Source organism: Equus quagga, chromosome 1, assembly GCF_021613505.1.
Source record: "Equus quagga isolate Etosha38 chromosome 1, UCLA_HA_Equagga_1.0, whole genome shotgun sequence".
Taxonomy (NCBI): Eukaryota; Metazoa; Chordata; class Mammalia; order Perissodactyla; family Equidae; genus Equus; species Equus quagga.
This window is the reverse complement of record NC_060267.1, coordinates 92,617,632-92,643,281: the sequence shown is the minus strand read 5'-3', so window position 1 is coordinate 92,643,281 and position 25,650 is coordinate 92,617,632. Positions and strand designations below refer to the sequence as shown.

Below are 25,650 nucleotides of genomic sequence, written 5' to 3'. Positions count from 1 at the left end.
CTCACACCAACTGCACAATAAAGACACAAGAGGAGGGTGACACATGCATTTTTAATTTAAAATAGATCAGTATATAATTTGTGGGGAGAAGCCAAAGAACAGGCAGAAAGATGGAGGTAAGAAGAGCCGGGGAGTTTGGCTGAGAAGTCCCTCAGCCTGGGCGCTTTCAGCCCACCTGCTCATCCAGAAGGCTCTCTCCTTCCTAGGGGGTGGCCTTCCGAGGTCACTCTTGGTGGAGAAGCCCATCTCGGCCTGCCTGATTGACAGGCCCCAGCACGGAGGAGAGGAGGCAGGCCCCAAGTAACGGCCAGTGTTGGCTCTGCCTGCCCTCAGGGATCCCAAGGTGATAAAACTGCCATGGGGAGACATCAGACTTCCCAAAAAGAGCCATTAAAACTCATGTTAGGAATAGAAAATGAGGCTTTCAAAGCATGTTACTGTCACGCTTTCTGCAAAATACACAGGTTGTTCTGAACACAGTGGGCAGAGTCGCAGATTCGACCCTTAGTCTGGAGTCCACAATCTGCCTTGTACCTTGGGTTTATCTCATCAGGTGAGGGCTTAAGAACAGAGACAAGTGGCAGGCCAGAGGAGAGGGAGTCCCTTAGTCACTGGTGGCTGGGGCTAAGGTAAGCTAGTGTTGGCGAACTAAAAAGTGGGGGGGGGGAGGGCACTGTTATCAAAAATAATGAACTGAAGACCTGAATCTGAGGGCCTTGCTGAAGCAGAACTCCCATAAAAATGGGGGAGCATCTTATATGAGTTGGGGCAAGAAAGATGCGTCCTTCAGGGAATATCCTACTGGCCAGAAGGCTCTAGGGGTGGGTGTAGTTGCCCATCCTCAGGGTCCCCTGGCGCACAGCACACTCTTCCCGGCGAGCTTTGAACGCTCTCTGGCGATCGTCCTCGGTGGGGAAGGTATCCAGATGGGCGCCCACCTGTGGACAGAAGGGAAGAGCAGGTCAGTGGGCATGAGTGCTCCGGGGGCACTCGTGCAGGTGCTCCCCTTGGCTCCCTTGCCTGCCCCCTCCTTCCATCTTAGAGTAAGAATAAAAATAGCTGTAAGAGGGAAGGGAGTGAAGAGCAAGTCCTGTCAGCGTCCTGGCACCGCGGGCTGATGAGCTATGGACATGGTGAGACTGGCTTGCCTGGGTACCAGCGTTTTCCCTTCTGTCCAGCTCATTGCCGAGGACGATGTGTACGTGATAAATACACCTGACAATGACTGGAATCACCCTGCAGAGGGACCTCAAGGCAGCATTGACCTTCACAGGCTGGTTTTCCACCACTAAGTGCCCCCAGCAAGCCGCCCCCTCTGAGGGGTGCCATCCTCTCCCTGGTGCCATCCGTGCTCCTTCACAGGAGGGTGGTCTAACCCCCCTCCTGAGGGTAGCAGCTGTCCTGTCAAGGACAGACACTCCATAGGACCCGAACCAGAGCTTACGTATGTGTTACCTCGCCCTTCCGGAGGAAACATGTGAGGGAGACAGACCCAAAGAGTGGGAGCTGCTTCAGTTAAAATTGTGTGCAGTCAGTGTTTCTGCTTGCCCTTCCTTCTGGAGGAACGGTGGGGGTGAAAGGCCCTCCTGTCTCCTGGGTCTGTTACATCACCTCCAAGTGTGAGAAAATCTCCCTAAAATGGCATTTCTACTTTAGGATAACCTAAGGAAGATAATCACACAGCTATTCTATTACAATGGACAGAGTGGTGCATGTGTGTGTGTGTGTGTGCATGCGTGCACGCAATGAGCACAAATAGCATGAGCTCAGCCCTCCCCGGGACCTGGGGCGGGGGTGGGAGGCCTCCGGGGAAGAGACACTTCAGGGGATGCTTGAAGGATGAGCAGGGGTTTCCCAGGCTCAGAGGGCAGTGTGCATGCTGGTCCTGGAGCCAACCAGAGCTCAAGTTCACAAGGTGGCCGAGGTGGAGGGTCTGCAGGCAGGTGCCCTTTGGGTTTGCAGGAGCAGCTGAAGGCTCGGCCATGTCTTCACGGTAAAGCAGGACCCACGCTGTGGGACGGCCACAGGCTCTTGTCAAGAGTCCAGGCCAGGGTCGGCCCCCTACTGGGGTTAGCTAGACTCACAGTGCTGCAGGGAGCCCTCCGGTGACGAAAAGTGAGAGAAAGGAAAAATGAGAGGAGGACAAGATGTTAAAAGGAAGTAGAGGGAAGACAAGGAGGGACCCGTTAGGAAAGACTCTGTACTCGGTGCCTAGCAGGGAGCACCGAGGCCTGGGCTCCCTGCCCCGGGCTTTCACCCCGGGAGAAAGTTATGACCCTTAACCAGAGCCCATGGCCCAACCGTGGTTTCCTGGGTACTAAGTTCTGGATCCTTTCTAGAACATTCTGCTGCAGCTGTGGCTCTCACTGTGTCCATGATGCTCCCTACATCTCACACATGAGGTGAAAAGGGACAGGGGGCTACAGAAGCTTGTTAGAAATCCATAAAAATCAAATGATGATGAGTAGATTTAGTTATTCCAGGACATAAGATGACATTCTTCACTCTCTGGGGATTGTAGACCCTTTGGAGACTCTGCAGAAAGCCGTGAACCCTCTCCTCTGGAAAAAAATATACACAAGTCCTAACATACAACACAGTGCAGGCCATTTCAAGATTCGTGGACCTTTTGTGAGTCTTCCATGGACCCTCTATGACCGCGTTTCCTGGAGCCATCCTGGCCCTGGCCTCAGGCTTCAGATTTCTTGAATCTGCATCAGGATGGTCCTGGTATCTTGTAGCCCAGGCAGGGCCTGAGCCCAGTCTCAAAGCTGCAGATCCACCAGGACAGGGCCCTTACCACAGTCGCCTAATGCCCACCAGGACCCGATCAACACCTGGTGCTCAACTCGTTTTGATGAATCAACCCATGATCTTGTTCTCTGCTCAATCGCCAGTTTCAGAAAGATTCCCAAAGGGCCTCACAAAAGTTATTGAGAAAAGACCCCATGCATTGTGCAGGAAGAAGTTAGCCAGTAAACAAAAAGGCTTCCAAGGACACCTCTGTGTCGCCTCTGGCAAGAGATGGCTTGATTTTTACACTGTGACATGGTTTTCCTGACCCTGTGCTTCCCAGAAGGCAGCTAGAGATGCTCAGTGAGGCTGGCACGTTGGTCTTCAGGGGCCTCATGGGCACCGTGACTGATTCTGATGCCCAGCCAGCTGGGACGTAGGTCCCCACGGTCTTCTGTAGCATTCAGAGTGACAATAGTTCTGTCCCCTGTGGCCAGTCACCAATGGTGCTTAACAAGGAAGTGTAGCTCTGTAGTCCACATCTCTGCCTTCTCCACGAATCCTTTTCTGGCCCCAAAAGATATGTCCACATCCTGATCCCCAGAACGTGTGAATAGAATCTTATCTGTAAAAAGGGTCTTTGCAGACGTAATGAAGGATCCCAAGATGAGAACACCCTGAATTATTCAGCTAAGCTCTAAACCCAATGACAAGCATCCTTGTACGAGACAGAAGACACAGACACAGAGGAGAAGCCACATGAAGACGGAGCCACAGACTGGCGCGACGCGGCCACAGCTCAGGAACGCCAGGAGCCACCAGGAGCTGGAAGAAGCAAGAAAGCATTCTCCCTTAGAACCTTCTGCGAGAGTGCGGCCCTGCTGAAACCTTGATTTTGGATTTCTGGCCTCCAAATTTCCGAATTTAATTTATTTCCAAATTTTTTTATTCTCCGAATTTATTCTGGAGAATAAATGTCTATTGTTTAAACCACCAAGTTTGTGGTAATTTGTTATAGCCAGCTCAGCAAACTGACCCCTCCCTCTAGGCATTCTCTGGCAGTCCAGCCTGTAGGACTAATGGGCAGAGTGATGGTGGGAGGTGGGTGGAGTCGATGGCGGGGTGGGGGTGGCCGGTGTTAATTAAGTGTTTACAGTGCGTGGTGCTGATGGTGAGAAGTTCAGAACTCACTCTCATCTCCTTAGGAGGTGGCGGAGGATCCAGGTCCTAAGCACTGCTCAGCTTAGCGGTAATCAGGTTAAAACCAGCACGAAAGAGAACTTTAGTAGAAATTTTCTCTTCTGTAATCTCTGTGTACTTAAAAACTTCAATGAGGAAGAAATATTCATCCATGTGTCCATCTAAAAAATGTTGATGAAGCACCTAATACATGCCAGGACGACACCCCCTTTGTACTCCAGCATTCCAAGTTTCATTTCTCTCTGGGTTTCCTGAGGGGACATTTTGGGCACAGGAGGCTCCCCTCTGTGACTGACCACACACACTCTGCTACCTGCTGTGTTCTCAGCAGCACTGGGCTGGCGCTGGGGGAGGCAGAAGGCGTGTTGCATGTGGTCTCTGATGTTGATGAATTCCCATTCCGAGTAGAATCTTGTGGGGTTAAGTGACCCAAGCACCCAGCATGGAGCCCTGCAAGGTGGAGTCTGCACCTGTCCTGTTCCCTGAGGACCCTCAGTGCCTCGCATGGGGTCTCGCATTCGGGAGGTGTTTAAAGAAAGTTGGAAGGGTGAACAAATGAGTGAATGAACAAGTGAGTGAAGGGAGGAAGTGGGCAGAGTTCACTCGGCTTCAGGTGGTCAGGGAAGGCTTCTCAGGCTAGGTGGGTCTTGAATGTGGCCTGGAAGGATCGGGATGAGGGAAGAGAGAAGAGAGGGGCGGGAGGGAAAATGGTGTCAGCAGAGGTGGAAGGGGGTGCGTGCCTCCTGGGCTTGGTGCCGCATGAGTGTGAAGGTGAAAACCATAGGCAATGCTTAGTGGCTGGGTCTGATGGACTCTCCTAAAAGCCAACTCAAGCAAAAGCTTACCCCCCCCATGCAGGATGGGTCTTTAGAAAGAGAAGAGAAGAGAAGTGGGCCTATTCTGTACCCATGAAATCTTCAAGCAGAACACAGGAGTCCACAGGGACCTGAGTTCCAGCTCTCAGAATGCCGAGAAGCAAGGTGTCGCTCTGCAGAATTTGTCCTGGAGGCCCGCAGCTGGAATCTTCAGCAGTGTTGTGATACCAGACTCACCGTTTGCCCGGCTCAGTGCGTTTATTTCTCACAAGCCCCAGAAAGTCTGGATGTTGTCTGCGTTTTACAGCTGGGGAGGCGGAGGTCTGAAAAGGCCCCGTCGCCTGCTCCAGGTTGCACAGATTGAACCCGGCACTGTGGGCCTCTGGTCCCAGATCTTCATTGATAAACTCCACTCTCTCTTAATAAATGCTCATGAAATGAGTCGAGTGAGAGACACCGCTGGGAACGTTGTGGCTCCCATCCCGCACACACTCTCTGTCCCCCTAAAACAGCAGCTGAGGATCCTGATTATAAGTCAGGCCTCAAGCCGTGTGTGGTCACGACCCCACAGACCCCCAGAGTCAAAGGATGAAGAGCTATGGAGCAAGGAATTCCTTCTGAGATGCTTCTAAATTAAGCCATCTGCGGTCTGTCTCCGCCTGGAGCTAAGAAACTGTAACGGCTTTGGCAGGAGACAGCTTTGCTGAATGGAGCCGAGTTGCTCTAAGGTCAATGCAGGTAAATAAGAGGCGAGCGTCCTGGCCTGCCAGCAGCCCTGGAAGCAGGGTGGGCGGGGGTTGGCAAAGGTGCTGGTCCATTTGAATGGGGAACATCTAAATAGCATGGGCCACATAAGGACCAGGCACCTCCAGCGCACAGTACACCCTGAGGAAGACAGGCCGGGGTGCTTGCCCACATGAACTCTGCACGACAGCCACAGGAGGTGGCTGCTAAACACATTATACATGTAATTGTTTAATGGCAATTTAATAAGACTGTGGCCTGGGGAATTCTAACTCCATCTGGGGGCAGGAAGTTCTTTCTAGAGAGGAGGAGGAAGCTAGCCAGGGGAAGAGGAAAGCAAAAATGTCCTAGATGGTAAGGACCAGCCAAAGCCCTGAGGTGGAAAGAATTTGGGCAAATTAGAGGAAATGAAAGCAAATCAGTGTGGCTGGGGGACAAAGAGATGAGGCAGGGGAGGTGAGCAGCCAACAGATCTTAAAAGAGATTTGTAGTCAACACTGCTCCCAGCAATGGTAATCCTCTCCCCGGATAATATCCTTTGCCTCTCTGCAACCAGATTGGAATAAAAGATTACCAGAAGCCTTGCGGTGGAAGAGGTCTGGGAGATCATTGAGTCCAACTCTCCCATACTACAGATGGAAGATTCGAGGCCCAAGGTAGGAAGCCATTCTCCCATGCTCTCCAAGAGTCTGGGGCAGAGCTGAGACCAGCAGCCAGATCATAGACTTTTCCTGAGGTCCACTCCCTGCCCACTTGTGGCCCCACTTTGCCCCATGCGGTCTGGATTCCTGGATTCCTCTTCCCAATTCATGTGAAAGCCTCTGAGCTTTTCTGATCCACTTGCAATGAACCAACCTTTCATCTGATTGATACCTTTAATTGTACCTTTGACGTTTCATTAATTTGGCTCTTGACCTAATGATTTCCTTCTTTGAGGTTACTCTGTGGTTCTTTCTCCAGCATCTAGAGTTGTCTGCTTAGCTAATTACCTTTTAATCTTTCTTTTTTCTAATATTAACATTTATATAACATAGCATCAGCAACTATGTTTCCATCTAAATTTTCTTTTATCTCATCTCACACGTTTTGAGTATATATTTTTGTTCAGTTCTCTTTTCATCTAATTTCTATCGAATTTCTGCTTCGATTTCTTCTTTGGTCCTTAAGTTATTTATAAACATGCTTTTAAATTTCCAGGCAATTTTATTACTTCCGTTTGTGACTGGTTTCTAATTTAATTTCTTTGGTGCCGCAGTAATCTGCACGAATCGGAGCCTTTGGTGTTTGTGGAGTTGTGCTTTTTGTGCTTCCTTGAAAATCTGGTCTACTTTCAAGAGAAAATCCCTATGTGGAATGCACTGGCACCGTTATAGCAAAGATTCCCACGTGGTCTGAGTTGGGGGGTAAGTTGTCCGTTCACTGCTGTCTTCATTATTTCACTCAATGAATACTTACTGAGTTTCCACTATGTGCCAGACTCTGTGCCAGGCACCAGGATACAGGGAGAATTTAGAAAGCCTCTGCTATCATGGAGCCAGGACATTAGTCATAAAAATATAATCATGCAGCTAAGTATTCAGTTGTAGTTGTGCCAAGTATTAAAAGAAACACCACATTCTCAAAGAGCTTATAATACAGAGAATCAAGCTCACACGTGGAGGCCAGAGAAGGCTTCCTGAGGAAGGAACATACACGCAGAGACTCAAAGAATAAGGCAGAGACGCGGAGATAAAGGCGGTGTAGGGGTCCCATGGCAATCGAGAAACGGGCTGAAGAAACGAACAGGCAGCTCACTGAGGGGAGCTCTGAAGGCCAACGAACACAGGGAAAGATGCCCAACCTAGTGTATGTAATCAGGGATAAAGGAAGAAAATACCATTTCATGCCCATCAGATTGATAATAATAAGTCTGATATCAGAAATGGGAACTTGCATACACTACCAGTAGGGTGCTAATTGGTACAACCACTTTGATTTGGCATCAGCTAGAAAGGCTGGACATGTGCACACCCTCTGAACCAGCGAGTCCATGCTTAGATATACACCCCGTGCTTAGACATCGAGAAACTTTCCAAATGTCCGCTTAAGAGGTGTGTGCAAGAATCCTCCTTATAACATGATAATAAGTCCTGGAAACAACTGCATGTCCATCAGTGGGGGCTGGATAAACCAAAGGTGGTAATTTCATACTGGAATATTCCACAGGGGCACTGTCCAACGTGGTAGCCACTGGCCGCATGTGGCTCTGTAAATGTCAAGTAACTAAAATGAAAAGTTCAGTCCCTTCATCACACGATTCACTTTCTAAGCGCTCAGTAGCGCCATGTGGCCAGTGGCTACTCTTGGACAGGGCAGACGTAGCACATTTCCGTCATCAGAGAAAGTTCTGTTGGACTGGGTGAATCTGAATCCACACATACAAATCTCAGAAATAACGTTGCATGAAAAAAAGTTTAATTTACAGAATGGAACGTAAGTATGATGCCGTTTATACAAAAAATTTAAAACCTACAAAACGATTCCCTGTGTTGTTCAAGCATATGTCTGAATCTAGTTAAGTAGAAAGACCTTGAAGGAAAGAACATGCCAGAAGTCATTGCCACTGGGAGGGAGAGGATAGAGAAAAGGGAGGAAAGGAGAGAGGGTTTCAGCCTCAGTTTTTTCTATAAGGGATTATTGCCTTTTCCTCTTTTTAAGATAAAAATACAGGGGAGGATTTTCTTTTTTTCCCCCCAAAGCCCCCCAGTACATTGTTGCATATTTTAGTTGTGGGTCCTTCTAGTTGTGGCATGTGGGACGCCACCTCAGCATGGCCTCATGAGTGGTGCCATGTCTGTGCCCAGGATCCGAACCGGTGAAACCCTGGGCCGCCGAAGCAGAGCGCGCCAACTTAACCACTTGGCCATGGGCCGGCCCCCAGAGGAGGATTTTCAAACTGTGCTTTGGAGAATTGACTTAGGGGCCAGGCATGGGGCTGTGCAGGGGCTCCTCCCTCCACACCCACAATTTACAAAGAGTTACTCTGTTTGACGAGATTTCTTTGTTGGAGATTTCTGTATGATTCCATTTGCGTCAAGAGTTGTGCTGCCAAACGCAGCTTCACATCCAGTGGTTTGTGACTGGCGTGTGCTGGCTTTCCCCGGGGCTCCTCCCGGGTAGGCATCTCCGGCTGCACGGGGCTTAGAGTCATCTCAGTGCCTGAGAAAACATCCAAGACCCGGAGGAGAGATGTCGGTTGTTTTCTTTTGCCCGGTGGCACTGGCCTTTGGGTGGGTGGAACAGCTTTGGTCCACGTGCTAAAGAGTGGGCAGCATTTTGCCTTCTCTTTCCTCTCTCCTTGCTGTCGTGCTCCTCCAGCATGAGGACTCTGCTTCAGGTGGGACATTGAGGCAGCCCCCCTCGGGGCTCTTTACAGCAGTGGGGCAACGGGTTTCCCTTTGCGCCTTCTGCCTGGTGTCAGGCCTTGCTGTCATTTGTAAAACCATACTCAGACACGCCTGCAGTGGAGAGGTGTGTGTCTGTGTAGGAAGAACCAGCCGCCGCTGTACCAGTTCACAGGCAGAGCAGCTTTCCCTTGTGCCTGTTGGAGTCCAGGCCCCTGACACATCCTGCTGGAAGGGGCAGCTGGGCCAGCTGACTCTCCTGTCCCCTCTCATTAGCCACACGATGGTCCCGCAACTGGACTCCAAGCCTTCCAGTGCCAAGTCTGGGGGCCGAGCAGGCAAAAGATAGGATTTGAGAAAAAATAGCCAGATTGAAAAAAAAAAAAAAATCTGCCAAAGAGCTAAAAAAAATGACAGCTATAGAGATTTTAGTTTAGTTTTTTTTTTTTTTTTTTTTTAAGTGACAACTGCTTAGGTGACTGGGAGAAAGATTTTTGTTTTAAAAGATTGAGGAGCTGTCTCCTCTAATGAGAGGTACTTGAAAATTATGGATCAGTCCCAGGTCAGTAATTTCTGTCAAGTTCGGGGCAGCTGGAGGTCAGAGGCCCCGGAAGAGCACAGATCCGTGCGAGACATCATTGGCGAACAGGCTGGGTCCTCAGCCCTGATGTAGCAGGTTTGTAGTTTAAGTAATTAACGAGAGTGACAATCTCTCCCGAGACATCTGGTCCCCTAAATTGTTATTCTGCTACTGGCTCTAATTTCTCTGTGGTCCAAAAATAGATGGAGCAAGGACACAGGCCTGACCCTCCCTGCTGACACACGCTGCGTTTTCAAAGAACATCCAAATTCAGGCTCAGAAAACAAACCTCCTGCCTCCCCACAAGGTCTAACATAGGACCGCAGAGAACCGTGTCAGATGAGGAGGGGAGAGCTGTCGCCCTCTGAGGACAACGGTGGGGGACCATCTTCACTTGCCAAGAGAGGAGACTGAAGCTCAGGATGGTTAAGACACTGGCTCGAGGAGACCCAGCTCGAAGCCAAAGCTAGAACTAGGATCCGGGTCGGTGCTCCCCTGACTGTCAGGCTCTTGAGCCTTACTGGGGCCGAAGAAAAGGCAGTCATGAGCGCCTTTGAAGATGAGAATTGATTTGCTATTTCTAGAAGTCGTACCAGCATCTCTAGATCATTCTCAAGGATCAGCTAAGGCTGGTCAGCAGCTGTTGAGATCAGATTGAACAATGAATCTCTTTGCTAGATGCTGGTAGATGAGTAATGGGGTAACACCAAGGTGGGGTGTTTGGCTGAACTTCCCAAAAACCTCCAGGTCGGTGCCCACCTCTGCTCCTCAGCTTCTAAGTTTGACAGGCTTCAGGTAAGTAAGAGTCATAGTGCATGGTCGGGGCGAGCTGGGGACACACCAGACCCTTCCTCGCCACCTGGGGCCATTTCGTGGTGCTCAGTTATCATCCTGTTCCAGGCTCCAAAGACAGAATCTGGGTGATGAACACTCATTTGACTCAAATGGGCTATTTTTTTTTTTCAAGTGGCCTGACCTTTTTTAAAAAAACAGCTTTATTGAGATGTAATTTACATGTCATAAAACTCATCCATTTAAAGTGTGTAAATCAATGATTTTTAGTATATTCATAGGATTATGCAACCACCATCATAATCTAAGTTTAGAACATTTCCGTCACCCTGAAAAAGAAAGCTTGTACCCATTTGTAGCCATGCCCCGTTTCTCGCCCCCAGCCCTGGCCACCACTAACCACTTTCTGTCTCTATGGATTTGCCTATTCTGGACATTTCATATAAATGGCATCGTACGAAACATGGTCTTTTGTGATTGCCTTCTTTCACCTAGCATAATGTTTTCAAGGTTCGTCCACGCTGTATCAGTTCTTAATTCCTTTTCATTGATGAATAATATTCTTTCATACGAACTACCACATTTTGTTTATCCCTTCATCAGATGAGGACATTTGGGTTGTTTCCACTTTGTGGCTATTATGAGTAATGCTGCTGTGAACACTCATGTACACGTTTTTGGATGTACGTTTTCATGTTTTTGGGTAGATACCAAAGAGTGGAATTGCTAGGTCAGATGTGGACTGTATGTTTACCCTTTTGGGGAACTGCCACAGTGTTGTCCAAAGTGGCTGCACCATTTTTTATTCTCACCAGCCGTATGTGAGGGCTCCAACTTCTCCACATCCTCGCAAACACTTGTTATTGTCTTATTTTATTATAGCCATCCTAGTTAGCGGGTGTCAGTGGCGTCTCATTGTGGTTTTGATTTGCATTCCCCTAGTGGCTAATGATCTCGAGCGTCCTTCATGTACTTATTGGCGATTTGTGTATCTTCCATGGAGAAATGTCTATTCCTATCCTTTGCCCATTTTAAAATTGGGTTATTTGTCTTTTCATTACTGAGTTATAAGAGCAATATTTATATTCATAGATACAAGTCCCTTATCAGATATATGATTTGCAAATATTCTCTCCTATTCTGGGGGCTGTCTTTTCACTTTCTTGATAGTACCATTTGAAGCACCAATTTCGATCAAGTCCAATTTGTCTATTTTCTGTTAGTGGGCTATATTTTATTTCCTTTTATATAGATATCATCTTAATGTAGCATAAAAAGACAAGGAATTTTAGGATACTTAGCAATTGTTTTAAATGGACCTCTAAGGCAGGGATGGTAAGGAGGCTTTATTTCATGTGTCAGCTCTAGCAGATGGATGGTGGCTGATGCCTGTGTTCTGTTATAAAATATTCTCAGGCTGAATCTAGGCTCATGAGAAAAGTGTGCAATGATCGATTAGCAAGGTCTGCCAGGGACATGGGAGGGAGAGGGTACCATGTTTTTGCTCCAAGAGATCAAAATAGAGTCTCCCATGGTAACAAGGAAGAATGAAGACTCAGAACCCCTGAGAGAAGACATCCACATGTGCACCTGCCCTTAACTCTCTCTCCCTCTCCAGGCAACCTTGGGTCACCCTCACCTGGGATGGCCAGCGGGTAGGTGAGAGCGAGGAGGAGAACACAGAGATTGAAAGAGATGAGATGGAGAGGCCAGCAGGAGGCTGACAAAGGAGCCAGCACGGACTCCCTGGAGTCTTGTTAATATGGAACAGCCCCAATTTGGCATGGGTGCGGGAACAAAATAAAAGCCAACAAATGTTCCCATAGTCATCTCAGGGGAGACTAATACGTGCCACTTAAAAAAATGGTTCTACTTTTAAAAAACATTAAATCCTTATATAGGATGGAAAACAGAGGAAGGAATCTTGCCAACAACGGCTTTAAATGGGGCCTGGAAGGAAAGCGTGAGCCCCTCCTGATGAAATCTCGAGTGTGGCCCGAAAACTCTCCTGAGCATCGACTCTGCTTCAGATCACCATTTTACCCAGCACATCCAGGCCACTGTCTGCAGGTTCTTGGAGCTGACCAGTCTCCGGGTGCACTGGGTTTTCTGCTGTGCCTCTACCAGAGCTCCATGGGGGAGGCCTGGAAGCCATGGAACCATCCATCATCTGGGCTTTGCCTCTTGACTTCTCTTTGAAACACCTCAGCCCCGGAAGAATGTCTCACTGGAAGCCATTGTGCAGGAGCCAAATGCCAAGCAAAGAGAGAAAGACCCCTTTCCGGTCCCCCGTCTCCACTTTGGAGCCCCCATCCGACACACACACACGTGCACGCACACCCCAGGATGCAAATGATAACCGTGGAGCCATCACTTGTGAAGCTTGACAGAAAATAATGAGAAACACTAAATCTTTTATAAGGTCAACACTCGCCTTAGCCGAGCAGCTGTCAAACAAGAAAAGAATTTAGCGCTGGAGCCACGAAACTTCCATCGGCTCATTAAGCCCAACAGGGCCCGGGCCTGGCGTGGCGGAGGAGACGCGGGGCCTTCCGTTTTGTGTCAGTAATTTGCGGCGAGGAGGCAAGAAGAAACAGCCAGCGCCAAAGGGGCCGAGGGGGTGGCTGGGGAATCGTTAGCGCGCCAGGAGCGGCCTCGGCTCCTAATTGGAAGCATTGGGCATTATCAACCGAGGATTTGCCTCAGTTCCCTGACAGCTAGTGGGCCCAAAATGATCGCCCACTTGTCAGTGTAAAAGACCATTAAAAACAAACCATTTTGATTTAATTGGAGGCGGTGCACTGTGGGGCCAGGTGAGGAGGCTCGTCAGCCCCGCTCACCCGGGCTGCCGCCTCGCTCCCCTGGTGCCGAGGGCCGGGGGCGGGGGCCATGTGTGTGTGTTTTCCAGACTTTTCGCCTTTCAAAAACTGTCTGAGAAGGGAGTGAATGGGAGACAGAACGAGACTTCACAGCAGCAGCCAGGGCTGTTTTCAATGGGGTTGTCAACAAATGCTGTGACAAGCAGAGCTGCCAGGAAGGGGGGTTCCCTTTTCTTTTCAGAGCCCAGATGACGGGAGTCTGCTTGGTGCTATTCTGGGAGGTGGCCGTGAGCCGTCCAGCTGCAAATGGGCAGTGGGATATTCTAGCGGAGTGCTTAGATGGCCAACACGGCTTAGAAAGATCCGGATATGGACGATCATGGTGGACTCTAATCGTCAATGGAGAACGGGACTTTTTCTTTTAAGCTCAAGTGAGAGCTAAGAAGGGAGTTAGTGAAGGAGATGTGTTGATAGACCCTGCCAGGAGTCTTTGTGAATGGGACAGCCCCCCAGCGACTTGGGCTGGTGTCTGAGCAGTGCTCCCCCAGTGGAGGCCATGGTGCTGATGACACCTGGTTGAGAATTCTACATCATGTCAGTAAGAAGAGGTCACTTGCTATAAATATTAATGTAAACTCCTGAGGGGTTCTCCCACCAGGGCGGGGGCCTCCGAGCACACGGAGCATCTATCTATGGGTAGCTTTTGAGTCAGAGTATAGACTCCCTGATGCAGGGACTGTATGCTTTGCATGTTGATGCTCAGTATCATGAGCACCGTGGGTACTTGATAAATATTAATTGGTGTTTGCCAGATCTCAGAGAGGTCTATATATTTGTATATTAATCTCACCCCCCGTCTCACAAGCAGCCATCTCATTTGCTGCCTACTGCTTCTTCGACAAGGCAACACATGCAGGAGCACACGGTGCTGGGGGGATGTCTTCGGGAGAGTGAGGGGGAGACACACCAGCCGATCCCTTCATAAACCTCCCCTGTTCATTTTGAGGAAGGATCAGGCTGGGAGGAGACACCAGATCCCTGGTGAGCATCAAATTCCAGAGCGCCAGATTTTGCTGCTGAATTTAGACAATGGGGATTCCTTAATTACTTTCTCTGGAAATTTACCTGACAGTGCTTTCTCAGGTAGCGCAAGGTGGTTATCCGGGCGCACGGTTCCTCGGTTGACAGAGTCTTTGATTTTGTGCTTGGTTGCAAATTAAGTCCTTTGCTGAGCCTTCCATGCAGTGCCCGTCAGCGCCTCATCGCTTATTCATATAGGCTGTTGAACAGCTCCTGTGTTACTGCCAGGGCAGCCGGGGACGCACTCAGATGTTCGGTGTCCACCGCCCATCCTGGGGGAGTGCACACGGTGAGGTCTGTGTAGTCTTTCTCCTTTTGTCTTATTGGAATAATGAGCAGGAAGAATTTTTTCTGGTATCCTTTCAGAAGGAACAGAACTTTTCTGGGGTTGATGAGGCTGACCCTGTCCAGTCACAAATGGGAATATTAAAGTGTCTTCAAAGAGGAGGATGTTGATACCTTATTCTGGACACTGTTCTGGGGAAATGTCAACAGACAGGAAACCTTCAAAGGTCTTGGGGTAACTTGACAGTTGAGGGCACTCCATAGACACTCAAGAAATCTTGGCTGGGTGGCTGAATAGATGAACAGATGGATGGATGGATGAATGAGTGGAATGGATGGATGGATGGATGGTTGGATGGACGGATGGATGGATGGGTGGACAGATGGACGGATGGATGGGCAGACGGAAGCATGGATATGGACAGATAGATGGATAGGTTAGGAGCCTGGGATAAGGCAACAAAGCCCTTAAAAATGCATCTGAGATTCAAACATCCTAAAGATCCTCTGTATCTGCTTTGCTCACCTAAACCTCTAAGTAGAAGAGGTGTTTTATTTTCTTCAGTGGGGTCGTTGCCAAGCCCCTGGCCCAGAGAGTAAGCACTCAGACATGGTGGCTGCTACTAATTAGGACTATTATTAGTAATATTCAAATCCAATGGCAATGTCTTCCTGAAATTGCCCCCAAGCAGGGAATATTCACATAGATTCTTATATTAAATGATTCAAGTGACACTGATGGATATGTTCAACTATAATTCATTCAAAAATATGTAGAAAGGCCATTCAAGTTGACAAATCTTCTATGACTGTGAACGAAGGTAGAGAATGGAACACTGAGTGGCAGAGGTCACAGTGTCTGGCTGTCCACTGTCACTGCCACACAGGGTCCCACTTTCTTTCTTTTTTTTTTAAATTGGCACTTGAGCTAACATCTGTTGCCAATCTTTTTCTTCTTCTTCTTCCCCCAAAGCCCCCCAGTACACAGTTGTATATTCTGGTTGCATATCCTTCTAGTTGTGCTATGTGGGGTGCCACCTCAGCATGGCTTATATGAGTGGTGCCATGTCCATGCCCAGGATCCGAACTGGCAAGACTCTGGGCTGCCGGAGGAGAGCCCACGAACTTAACCATTCAGCCACGGGGTCGGCACAGGGTCCCACCTTCTGACGAGAACTCTCTGCCCTGAGGAACAGCCAAGACTCTGGGCATCGAAGAAGAAACAGGGTCTGACCTCGGGTGTTTGCATTGCTGTCACTTAGAAGGGGAGCAGGTGGTTCCATGGGGCTCGAGAAGGGGAAACAAGCAGGTGGTGGAAGGCAGAAGGAGGCAGATTCCGGCTGAACTTGAGAAAGAAGTTGCTGAGGACTGAATTATGTCCCTTTAAAATCCACGTGTGAAGCCCTACCCACAGTGTGATGGTATTTGCAGGTGGGGCCTTTGGATGTAATGACTGTAGATGAAGTCGGGAGGGTGGGACCCCTATGATGGGATTAGCGCCCTTATGAGAAGAGACACCAGAGAGCTTGCTTTCTCTCTCTCCACACAAGGACACAATGAGAAGATGGCCGTTTGCGAGCCAGGAAGAGCGTCCTCACCAGGACCTACCCCCGCTGGCACCTTAATCTCGGACTTCAAGCCTCCAACACTGAGAGAAACGTGTCTGTTGTTTAAGGCACCCCGAGTATGGTATTTTGTTACAGCTGTCTGAGCAGACGAAGACAGAAGTTCATAATCCTTAGGGCTGTTTAGCAGACAACAGGCTGTCTCCAACGGGCATTCAAGGTCCCAACATGCTCCATATCAAACATACAAAAGTGCACCCACCTGCCGTAGTCAACATGCCCTTTAAACATAACTGCGTCAGCGGAGTTGACATTGACTCAGGGAGCTGGGGGAGCTGCTTGCTGAAAAGGCAGGTTTAGGGGCTTCCTCAGTCCCACTGGGTCAGGGTCCCGGGTGGCACCCTGGAATCTGCAGTTTAAACCTCTCCTCAGAGGACCCCAGCCAGGCTTGAGAGCCACCATGTAGAGGAGCAGGTGCCAAGGCCCCGCCCACCTCAGAGAGTGTGGCTCCATGGCCTTCCCCTGGCCTGGCCCATGCCAAGCGCATCACAGCACAGCGGCACTGGGCCCCCTCTGTTACTACCCCCACTGTACAGATACAGACACAGAGGCCAGCAGGAGGCAGGCTGGGACCAGGAGCGTCTGTGTGGCTTCCGGCCCGCAGGCTCAGCCCTCCGCTATGCTCCGTCTCTGCCTCACGCCTTTCGATACAGCAAGCCTGAACCCCGATCAATGGCCTCTTCCCTCTTTAGCCTTGGGGCCAAACTGCAATTTAAAAGATGCTCAGGGGTTTTATCAAGGTCTAAAGGCTTTCAGGGCAGTGGGAAGTTTTGTTTATTGCAAGGGCTTAAATCAGCCAGAGCAGGGCTGGCCACGACCCTCTGGACACCTATAAAAACCTGAGTTCCTGACTGCCCTTCTCTTTCCTTCCCAGGTCCTGCATTTAGCCCCCGCTGGCCCCTGACCTCAGCTGCAGGTCCTTAGTATTTATCGGCTCTTCCAGGGCCGGAGGGCTGGATGCAGCCTGCCAGAGGGTCCAAGCCCCCACTCTGCCACCTGTTAACTGTGACCCTGGGCACGTGACTTTAAGCCTCCAAGCTCTGGTTTCCTCGTCTCTGAGACAGTGTGACTTCTCACTACCACATAGGGTTATTGAGAATACTGTCGTGCAATGAGATCGTCATCAAAGCACACAGCCCCGAACCAAAAAGGTGCTCCGGATGTGTGAGTTGGTCATGGTGTCTTTGTTGCTGCCATCTGGGAACACCCACTGTCTTCGGAGTATCTTCTTGGATGCCCTTCCATCTGTACTTCCGGCCAGTGGACTTTGGTCAAACTCCCCACGTTTTTTTTTTGCGCCACTCTAAGACATCATTTTACAGGACCTCTTTGAGCAGGGGAAGAGAAGAGGCCCAACAAACATCCCCACATCTTGCTTTCTTCCTCCTCATGTATGTCCTCTGATGCATATCTCATCTCATATCTCCGAGGGAAACCAGGAAGGCTGTGTTTGTTGCTTGTGGCTTTTGGATATAAAGATAGCAGCGTCTTGATTCATCTTGCCTTCACTTTTGACAAAACTCAGTTTGAATGAACCCTGAGTTTGTCCGAGTAAATCATCTAATGCTGTTTATCTGCTAGAACCTGCTACTGGCCACATGCTAGGCACCTTAGGATCCCATCACACCAGCGGTATTGGTGCCTGGTGACAGAGGATGACAAGCAGGGACACATGGAAATGAAGGATTTGTGGGAGACATCGAGGAAGCCATCCCAGAGGTGGCAGACGTTAGCCTGAACTCCTTCTCAAGCCTGGGAGATTCTCTTAAGATCATCGAGAATCTATTCTCTTGGGGATGAGCTGGAAGAAGAAATTGGGCACCCCTGAAGTCCCATCGACTCCCAAAATTCAACATGAGACTCTAGCTATCTCTAGAGATTAGAAATAGATACCTGATGTCAAAACAAGCTGTCTTAGTCTATTTTCTGGTTGATTTTCAACACAAAATTCGAAATATTTTTGTACCCAGTGGGGGAGAAGAACTTTCTGGATTAAACTGAAAATTTCCAGGTGCTGGACGGATTACTGGGACAGCCAGGCTGGGGGCCCCCAGGATGCAGGGCTGGTCCTGTTAGAAGTGCCAGGTCCCGCTTCCCCCACCATGCCAGCCTCTCTGGGCCCCAACACAGACGCCTGAGATCTCGATCCGTGACCCGGTGTCCCCCAGACTTCTCGAGCTTTCTTGAACTGCTCCAGGAACTTTGCCGCTATCACCTCTCCACCCCCACCCCCCACCACCTTTCCTCTTGTCCTGGTCCCCAGAGCTTCAGCTTTGGCTATTTGTGACTTGCTAGTATGTGAGCAGCAATGTCACCTTGGGAGCAGGTGCCTAAAAATTCTGTGCCTCCGAGGTGCTGGATCATGTCAAACCAATTAAGGCCCTGCTTTTATTCCTTCAGCGAGTCAGCTCTTCTGCATACTGATCTGATTTATAATGGGGGCTATCTGTATTTAGGGAGGAAACGTCAACTGCGTCAGGACCTCTGAATCATTCTTCCTATTGCCCCGTTTCTGCGTGTGTGTGACACATTCCATCCCTGTGCTCGGCGCCCTACACAGCAGGCAGCAGGGGATGAGTCTTATTCCGAGGCAACAGAGCGACAGGATTCTTAAAATACATGGCGGCTGCAGGGGGCTCGGGGAGGAGCAGCACGTCTGCAATTTCCCCCCTGGGTCTGGAAGGAGTGACTTTGGGGCTGGCCACACCTGCATGGAGAAGGGTCCATCTTCATTGGCCCTGTGCGGGCCCTTTGCAGAGGTGGCAGTGGGGGGATGGACAGGCTCAGAGGCCACTCTGGGGGTTTAACAGAGAGTTAGCTTCCCAGCCGGCTATGATTTGTAAGAGAGCTTAAAGGTGGGGAAGAAAATCCTTTCTTAGATTCAGCAGCTTTCGCTAATCAGCAGCATCTCTGGTGTCACTGCTTGGCTGGCTGCTGATTTTTTTCCCCGCCGTCTCCTGTTCTATTAGGGAGCAGGGGGCCCAGGAGACCCGAGGCAGGGTTAGTCTTCCACAAAGCGAGGAGTTTGATCTCAGCATTCGGAGCACAAGAGCTTGTAAATCAAACTGTTAGCCTAATAGCGTGGGCCATTATTCTAAAGCAGTGGGGCTGAAACCGAAAGCCAAGTGAAAATATAGTCAATTTGTTCATACTTTAGTGACTGAATGACTATGTAATGTCAGTGGGTGTCGGTGCTGTAGAGGAAAGACAAGGGCTGTGGTGGGAGAGGCGGGGTGTTTGGGTTGAAGTGGAGACCCCCAGGTGCTTGGGCAAACCCCCCTTCTATAATGGGTTTTGGATCTCCAGATCTAACATGGACTTGGCCGCAGAGATCCGGACTTTGCTGCTGGGGTGGAGCACTGGCCTCTGACCTTCACGCCTGATGGAGACAGAATATGAGAAACCAGGCTTGGTCAACAGCTGGGAACGTTTCATGCGCCATCAGGAGGAGCTGGGCTGAAAGGGGCTCGAGCACTGCGATACGTCCCCGGGGAAGGATGGAGAGTCTCCGTCCTTTGAAAACATTTCTTTTTAATAGCCTCACTGGTTCTGGAAAAGTTACGTGTTCTCACCGTAGAAATTCAAACAATGCAGAAAAGAGCATCAGAGAAAATAAAACTCAGCCTGAATCCCACCCCAGACTTCACCGCAGCTGCCACGTGGGGGACCTCCCTTCAGGATGTCTGTCCTTGACACAGACACCTGTAGCAACGCACGGGTGCCTCCATCCAAAGAGGGTCACACAGCAGAGGTTCTTTCCTCCAATAAAATGCGGGGAAATTATTACTGAAGTGGGAAAATATGATTAAAGTGTCAAGAAGTACAGACTAAAGTCCTTATCTTCAGTGGCTGCACAGCAGTTCACGATAGTATATGTTATCATTATGACATGTATATAACATCTCCACTGTGTACTCAAGCCATCACTTGACCCATGGCCCCCAGCCTTTCACCACCGTTGTCAATGCCACCACAAATATTTGGAGCCCCCACCCGTTTGTCTTCAGGCTGTTATCACTGACAGTCTTTTCGTAAAGAAGGATAAACTGCTGTCTGTTCTTCTTGGCTTAATATTAGGTGGCCACAGAATGTGTGGTTCAGACCGGGTCACCTTTGAGAGCAGAAGGCGGCGCTATTCATAGTCCCGCCTCCCCACGGGGCCCGAGGGGGACTGTCCTGGGCCAGAGCCCAGAAAACCCGAGGAGGTTTCTGCAAAAGGCAGGTGAACAGGGTGGGCCAGGCCGGGGCCAGGATTATATTGATGGGTTATTGTTATGGGAAACATCTCCACCCCCTAAACTTAGGTTGGTGTCTCCCCACCATTTCAGGCTGTGAGAACTGGACCCTGGGGGTGGAGCTTCTCCAAACTTCCCCATCTAGCCGTCCACTTGTGCAGTTACCTGTCCACCCAACTCCTTGCCAGTTGCCAGCAGCCCCACAGCAGCGTATCATCAGCGCCAAGAACAGGGCCTGGCATAGAGGTGCTCAATGATGAGATTTGTGAAGGAATGAATGACAAGTGAATGAATGAATGATCACCAGGACCATCCTCTTGGCAGCTGCCTTTTATTGGCGGCTTAATGAGGGTCAGGCACTTTGCTAAACGTTTTATACGTGTGTTCTCCTCGAATCCTCCAGCAGCCCTGCCAGGGGCATCACCAGCCCATTTCACGCAAGAGGAAGCAGGATCTTGGACAGGTAAAGCTACCTGACAGGAGGGGATGGCGGGGTTCCCATGTGACCCAGGTCTGGGTGACCCTGGGGTCACGCACACACATGCATACCACGCTGCTTCCCTCCTCCCTCCCCGCCGGCCACCATGCTGTGCCCTGCAGGCCGCAGCACACAGCATGAAGACCATGAGAGAGCCCCCACACCGCCGGGCAGAGAGGGTGCCAGCCCACATCCAGCAGTCCCCCACTCACGGGTGGGAGCCATGAGTTCACGTCCCATCCCCCCAGTGGGAACCTGAGGAAAGGTCAGAGCTGTTCCCCCTTACGGCTCACTCTGGGTTTGGGGTCTCCACCTCCAAGAGCCCCTGCAACCCCTCACACATGGCTCCTTGACCACTGAACTTGGGATCATGGAACCTGAGGTTGGAAGAGAGCTTCAAGAACCCCTCATTGTCAGATAAGGAGACTGCGGCCCAGAGAGGGTCAGCAGCTGGCCCAGGCCTCCCAGCTGCTTGTGGCACAGTACAAATGTCCCAGTAGGAAGGCCACCTGCCAGCTGTCAGCTGACCTCCCCCTGGGCACTGGCTGTCCCGTGGCAGTTGCTGGTCACACAGACCAGAAAGAAGCGCTGGAGTCTGGGAGCCCAGTCTCTGCCGGGACTCTGCGGGGCCCCACAGGGAATCTCCCTGAGGGATGTCTCTTCTCCTTTCCTTGGTCTCTCTTGGGCTCACGACTGGTGCGTGCCCTGTGTCATGCCGAGGAGGGGAGGGTCTTGGCAGCCCCTTTGCAGGGTGGGGAGGGTCTGGCAGCCCCGTTGGCAGAGGCAGCCCCCTCGTGGGCTGGCAGGGCTGGTGCAGAAAGCCAGCCTGCTCCGCCACATTGACCCCGCCCAAGGAGCAGGCCATGGTGCCCCCGCCTGCTGCTTTTCCATGTGAAAGGTGTTTAATTATTTCTGACAGAGTTCAGCATCGACATCTGTTCGCGAGCGGGGAGAGTCCATTTAGGTTATCCATCACTGTGACAGGTTCAACTTTTTGGAAACGCTTTTTCCTTTCATAATGGGGCGCGAGTAGGGAGGGGCTGGGGCGGCGGATCAGCGGAGACACGAGGCACAGACAAAGACCCTCCTGGGGCCTCGCATGATGCTGCGGACAGCAGCAGCCGTGTCGCGGAGGATGGACTCCGGCTGCACTGGCCCCTCTGAGTCGGGACCCAGTCAGCGGCTGCCAGAGCTGATGGGCACCGGGACGTTTAGGTTGAGAATGGGGGTTTCATTGGGTCTGTGAAAGATTTTTAAATCGTCATTCTGCGTTGTACTGGTCATTCATTCATTCACCTACTCCTTCATTCATTCTTTCCACAGACATCTACTGACCACCTCCCAGGTTCCAGGCACCACACTGGGCTCTGTGGACATGGTGGGGATACAGCAGGCATGGTCCTTGTGGACTATGTTTCACAGGGGAAGATGGACATTGGACAACTAATTGGCCAGTTAATTAATTAATTATAGCACAGATCGGTACCATGAAGGGGAAGAGAGGAGCCCTTGATGGGAAGAGGGGACTTGCTGGGGTGTGGCCAGGAGGCATCACAGCCCAGCCATCAAGAGAAGAGGCCCTGCATTAGGCAGGGACCCCCCTTCTCCCAGGGCAAGTTCCTTCAGCTCTCTGGGCCTCAGTTTCCACATCAATAGAATGGGGATAGCTATGAGATAATGCCTGTTCAGCACTGGGCATGCAGTAAGAGCTCAATAAATACTTTTCGTGCTGGTTCTTCCAACAGGGGAGGCGCTGAGCGCTGCATCCTTGATGGCAGCCCTCTGGGGAACCAAGGGCCTCTGCAGGGCTGTACAGGGGGCGCCCAGGGATGAGCCCTGCTCTGAGTCCTGCAGCTGAACTTCCAGAGTCCCATGAACATCCCCAGAGAAGATGGAAAACACCCCATAAGTCCCAGGGCTTGCGTGTTTATTCTCCGCCTCACTATTTCTATGACACGGTGGGCGACGCGTCCTAGCTTGGGCCCTGCAGTCAGAGGAACGGGCAGCCATGCACTGGGTGGGGAGAGCACAAGCCCCCTCTGCCTGTCCTCTGCACTGCGTGGGTGAGGATACTCGCCTGAAATAATACACATTGATGACTTAGCGCCGTGCCTGCCCCCGAACAAAGGATAGCATCCCCGCAGGTTGGCTGTTGCTGTTCATAAGAGTATTTTGTAACAACAATCTAAGGACTGGAAGACACCCACGGTCAGAGAAACTCTTTTGTCTATTTCCTCCTCGCGCTTCTCCTCTGGGCCAGGCATGTGGGGATGCGGGCGTGCAAGCCAGGTGCTCCTGACACAGGAGAATCGGGGTGACCTGGCTGGAGGGTGTTGGGGGTGGGGGGTCCCTTTCCTTGATGCACTGGGGGAAGACTCCCTGAGCCCTTCATTGTGCATTGCCTTCGGAGCTACAGGTAGATTCTGAGTCGCAGACCAGGGGGCTGAGAGGGGCTGGAGTCAATGCTGTAGAGCAGAGCGCTGTGGAGGGCATCTCGTGCCTGAGGAGCCATGGGTGCCATCCCTCCCCAGGCAGCATCCCCCCGATGCCCGCATCCCCATGGACTTTGGGAAAATCTGAGAGAGAAGAGCAAAGGAGGAAAAGCAACAGGAGGGGCCAGGAAAGAGGCTGTGGATGGAAACTACCGAGTGTGAGAGAGGGAAGGGGGAAGAGGGATGTGGTTACAAAGGCAGGAAATTGAGAGAGACAGAGAAACCAGAGTTAAGCGGTCCTGCCGAGGCCAGGGCAAAGAAGCTTCAGAGCCGCAGCATTGCAGTGCCTCGCAGCATCCCTTGCATGGCGCCCGGTCCTGCTCCTGTGCACAGGGGTGGCTGGCTGATGGCGGCAGGGTGAATGGTCACTGACGTATGCTGGCGGAGGCCACTTGGGCAGGACGTGAGAGGCCACATCAAGGCGGGCAAGCAGACTTCTCTGGCAAAGCCCGGCAGCTTGTTCGATTGCATTAGGCTCAGGAAGGCACCGGCCCCTTCATTGTCTAAACTGCAGTTTAGCTCAACATTGCAGCCGGGTGGGGGCTGGCCAGGTACATTGTTTTGTCCAGCTGTCTTCCCGGGGCCAGGAATGTCCCTCGTGTCCCTTAGAAAGGCTTGCTGGGCCCGAGTCAGGCATGCACAGCCCCCTCCCATCCCGAAGCCGCTGTCTCCACGTCTCCCAGTGCCTCTCCTCTGTACAACGCCCCCAGTCTTGCCTTGTTCGTCCCCTGCTAAAAGGTGCTGAAGGTGAGGTCCATCCGGGTGCTACAGGGCTACATGGCCTAATGACGCCGGGTCAGATCTGAGGCCAGAGCACGGCAGGTGTTAGTTCTCTGGGTGCATGTTGTGCCCTCATGAGACATGTGCTCCATCTCCCAGGGAGGGTTAGCGCTGGTGGCATGGGGCTGTCTTGCATCCCCAAATCCCCAGTGCTGGATGTGGTGCATCGACGACCCCATCAGTGGAGGGGTTTGACCCAGTGTCCGCCCGGTGGACAGACACCCAGGCTCCGTGGTCAGATGGCCCAGGTTCAGCCCAAGGCTGCCGCTTACCAGCATACGCCATGTTTCCTGTCTGAAACAGGAATGCAGTAGCAGCCGCTCTCCAACGAGTGTGAAGAGTCAATGACGTGGAACTCAGTGCCTGGCACTTAGGAAGTGCTCAAAAAATGTTAGTTATTGCTTTCACTGTTATTACTGTTATCGTTGTCATTGTTATGCCAATCCGTGGTTAGAAGCCCACAGAACCCCACTGTCTAGAGGACAGGTAAAGACCAGGCAAGGTGAGCGGCGCCCGCCCCAGGGCGGAAAGCGGCAGTTGGAGGCGAGACTGACCTTCTGGAAGTGAGGCATATGCCAGAGGGCATCCAGCTTCACCGGCGGCTTGTACTTCCTCAGCTGACTGCTCCGGGTCTCATACAGCTTCCCCAGGATCACCTGCAGGCCAGAGGAGTGCAAAGGTGAGATGGTAGCTGGCTCCTGGAGAAGCCTGAGCTACGAGGAAGGGCGCGAGGGCGGAGGGTCGGCATTCCTGGTGCTGCAGACCTGGGGCTCACATTCCTCCTGGCTCCGGCCCGTCTTCGAGTCTGACTTTACGGCACCAGCACTCCTGGCCCTGCCCTGCCCCTGGCCACGGCCCAGTGGACTTGGGAGCGGGACCACCTGATGCCAAGAGCATGTTGTTCTGGTTTCTGGTTCGACCCTAGAACACCCCGGGTTCTGGCATGCAGCCGCCTTGAGGGCAGGGACGGTGTCCCAGGCAACCTTGACATTTCCTCCGTAGCTAACCCAGCCCTGGCAATTAGTAGGGACTCCACTATGTCGGAATGAAGAGTGCATGGTTCAGGGGACGGTTGCCATTTCTCAGGAGCAGGTCCTACCGTGCCTGCCTGCTCGCGGGAGAGGAAGGAGGGCTCCTTTTAGGAGAGGGTTTCAGGGACTCGGTTCAGAGCCCACGAGGTCTCTGTGGGCGGGATTTCAAAGGCACAGAGGGAGTCTCACTCCTCCTCAACTTCATACTGACCTGACTTTAACTGAAGATGCCACGACCCTATCAACCCCCTTTTATTGACTTATTTTGTTAATCAATTGTATTAGTTTTATTGAATGTGCCTGTGGGTAACTTACAAGCCCTTTGGATCAGCTGTCCTCTCTGCCTTCTAGATTTGACACTTTATCTTTGAACCGAAGCAGAGAGGCTGTCTAGCCGGGGGTTAACAAGCTGGGCGTCAGAATTGGAGGGGTGCTGGCAAGTCATGTCACCTTTCTAGGCCTCACTTCCCTGCACTGAAAGTGGGGTAGTGATGCCTAACAAACAGCATTATTGTAGGACTTGCTGAGTTAAGCTTTGAGCGGAGTGTCTGGCCCGAGATGATTGCTCGTTAAACGGA

General features: G+C 51.2%; 1 protein-coding gene across 1 annotated transcript in view; it reads right to left on the bottom strand.

Moving 5' to 3' along the window:
• Positions 1-32: 32 nt before the first annotated feature.
• The window catches only part of CFAP77 (cilia and flagella associated protein 77), a 123,370-nt gene continuing 97,752 nt past the window's right edge, over positions 33-25,650 (bottom strand). Inside the window, exons 5-6 of the mRNA XM_046642378.1 lie at positions 24,596-24,697; positions 33-938 (exon numbers count right to left, since the gene is read on the bottom strand). Of these exons, the coding sequence (XP_046498334.1) occupies positions 816-938; positions 24,596-24,697 (225 nt within the window). The 3' untranslated portion in view covers positions 33-815. The remainder of the gene's footprint in view (positions 939-24,595; positions 24,698-25,650) is intronic.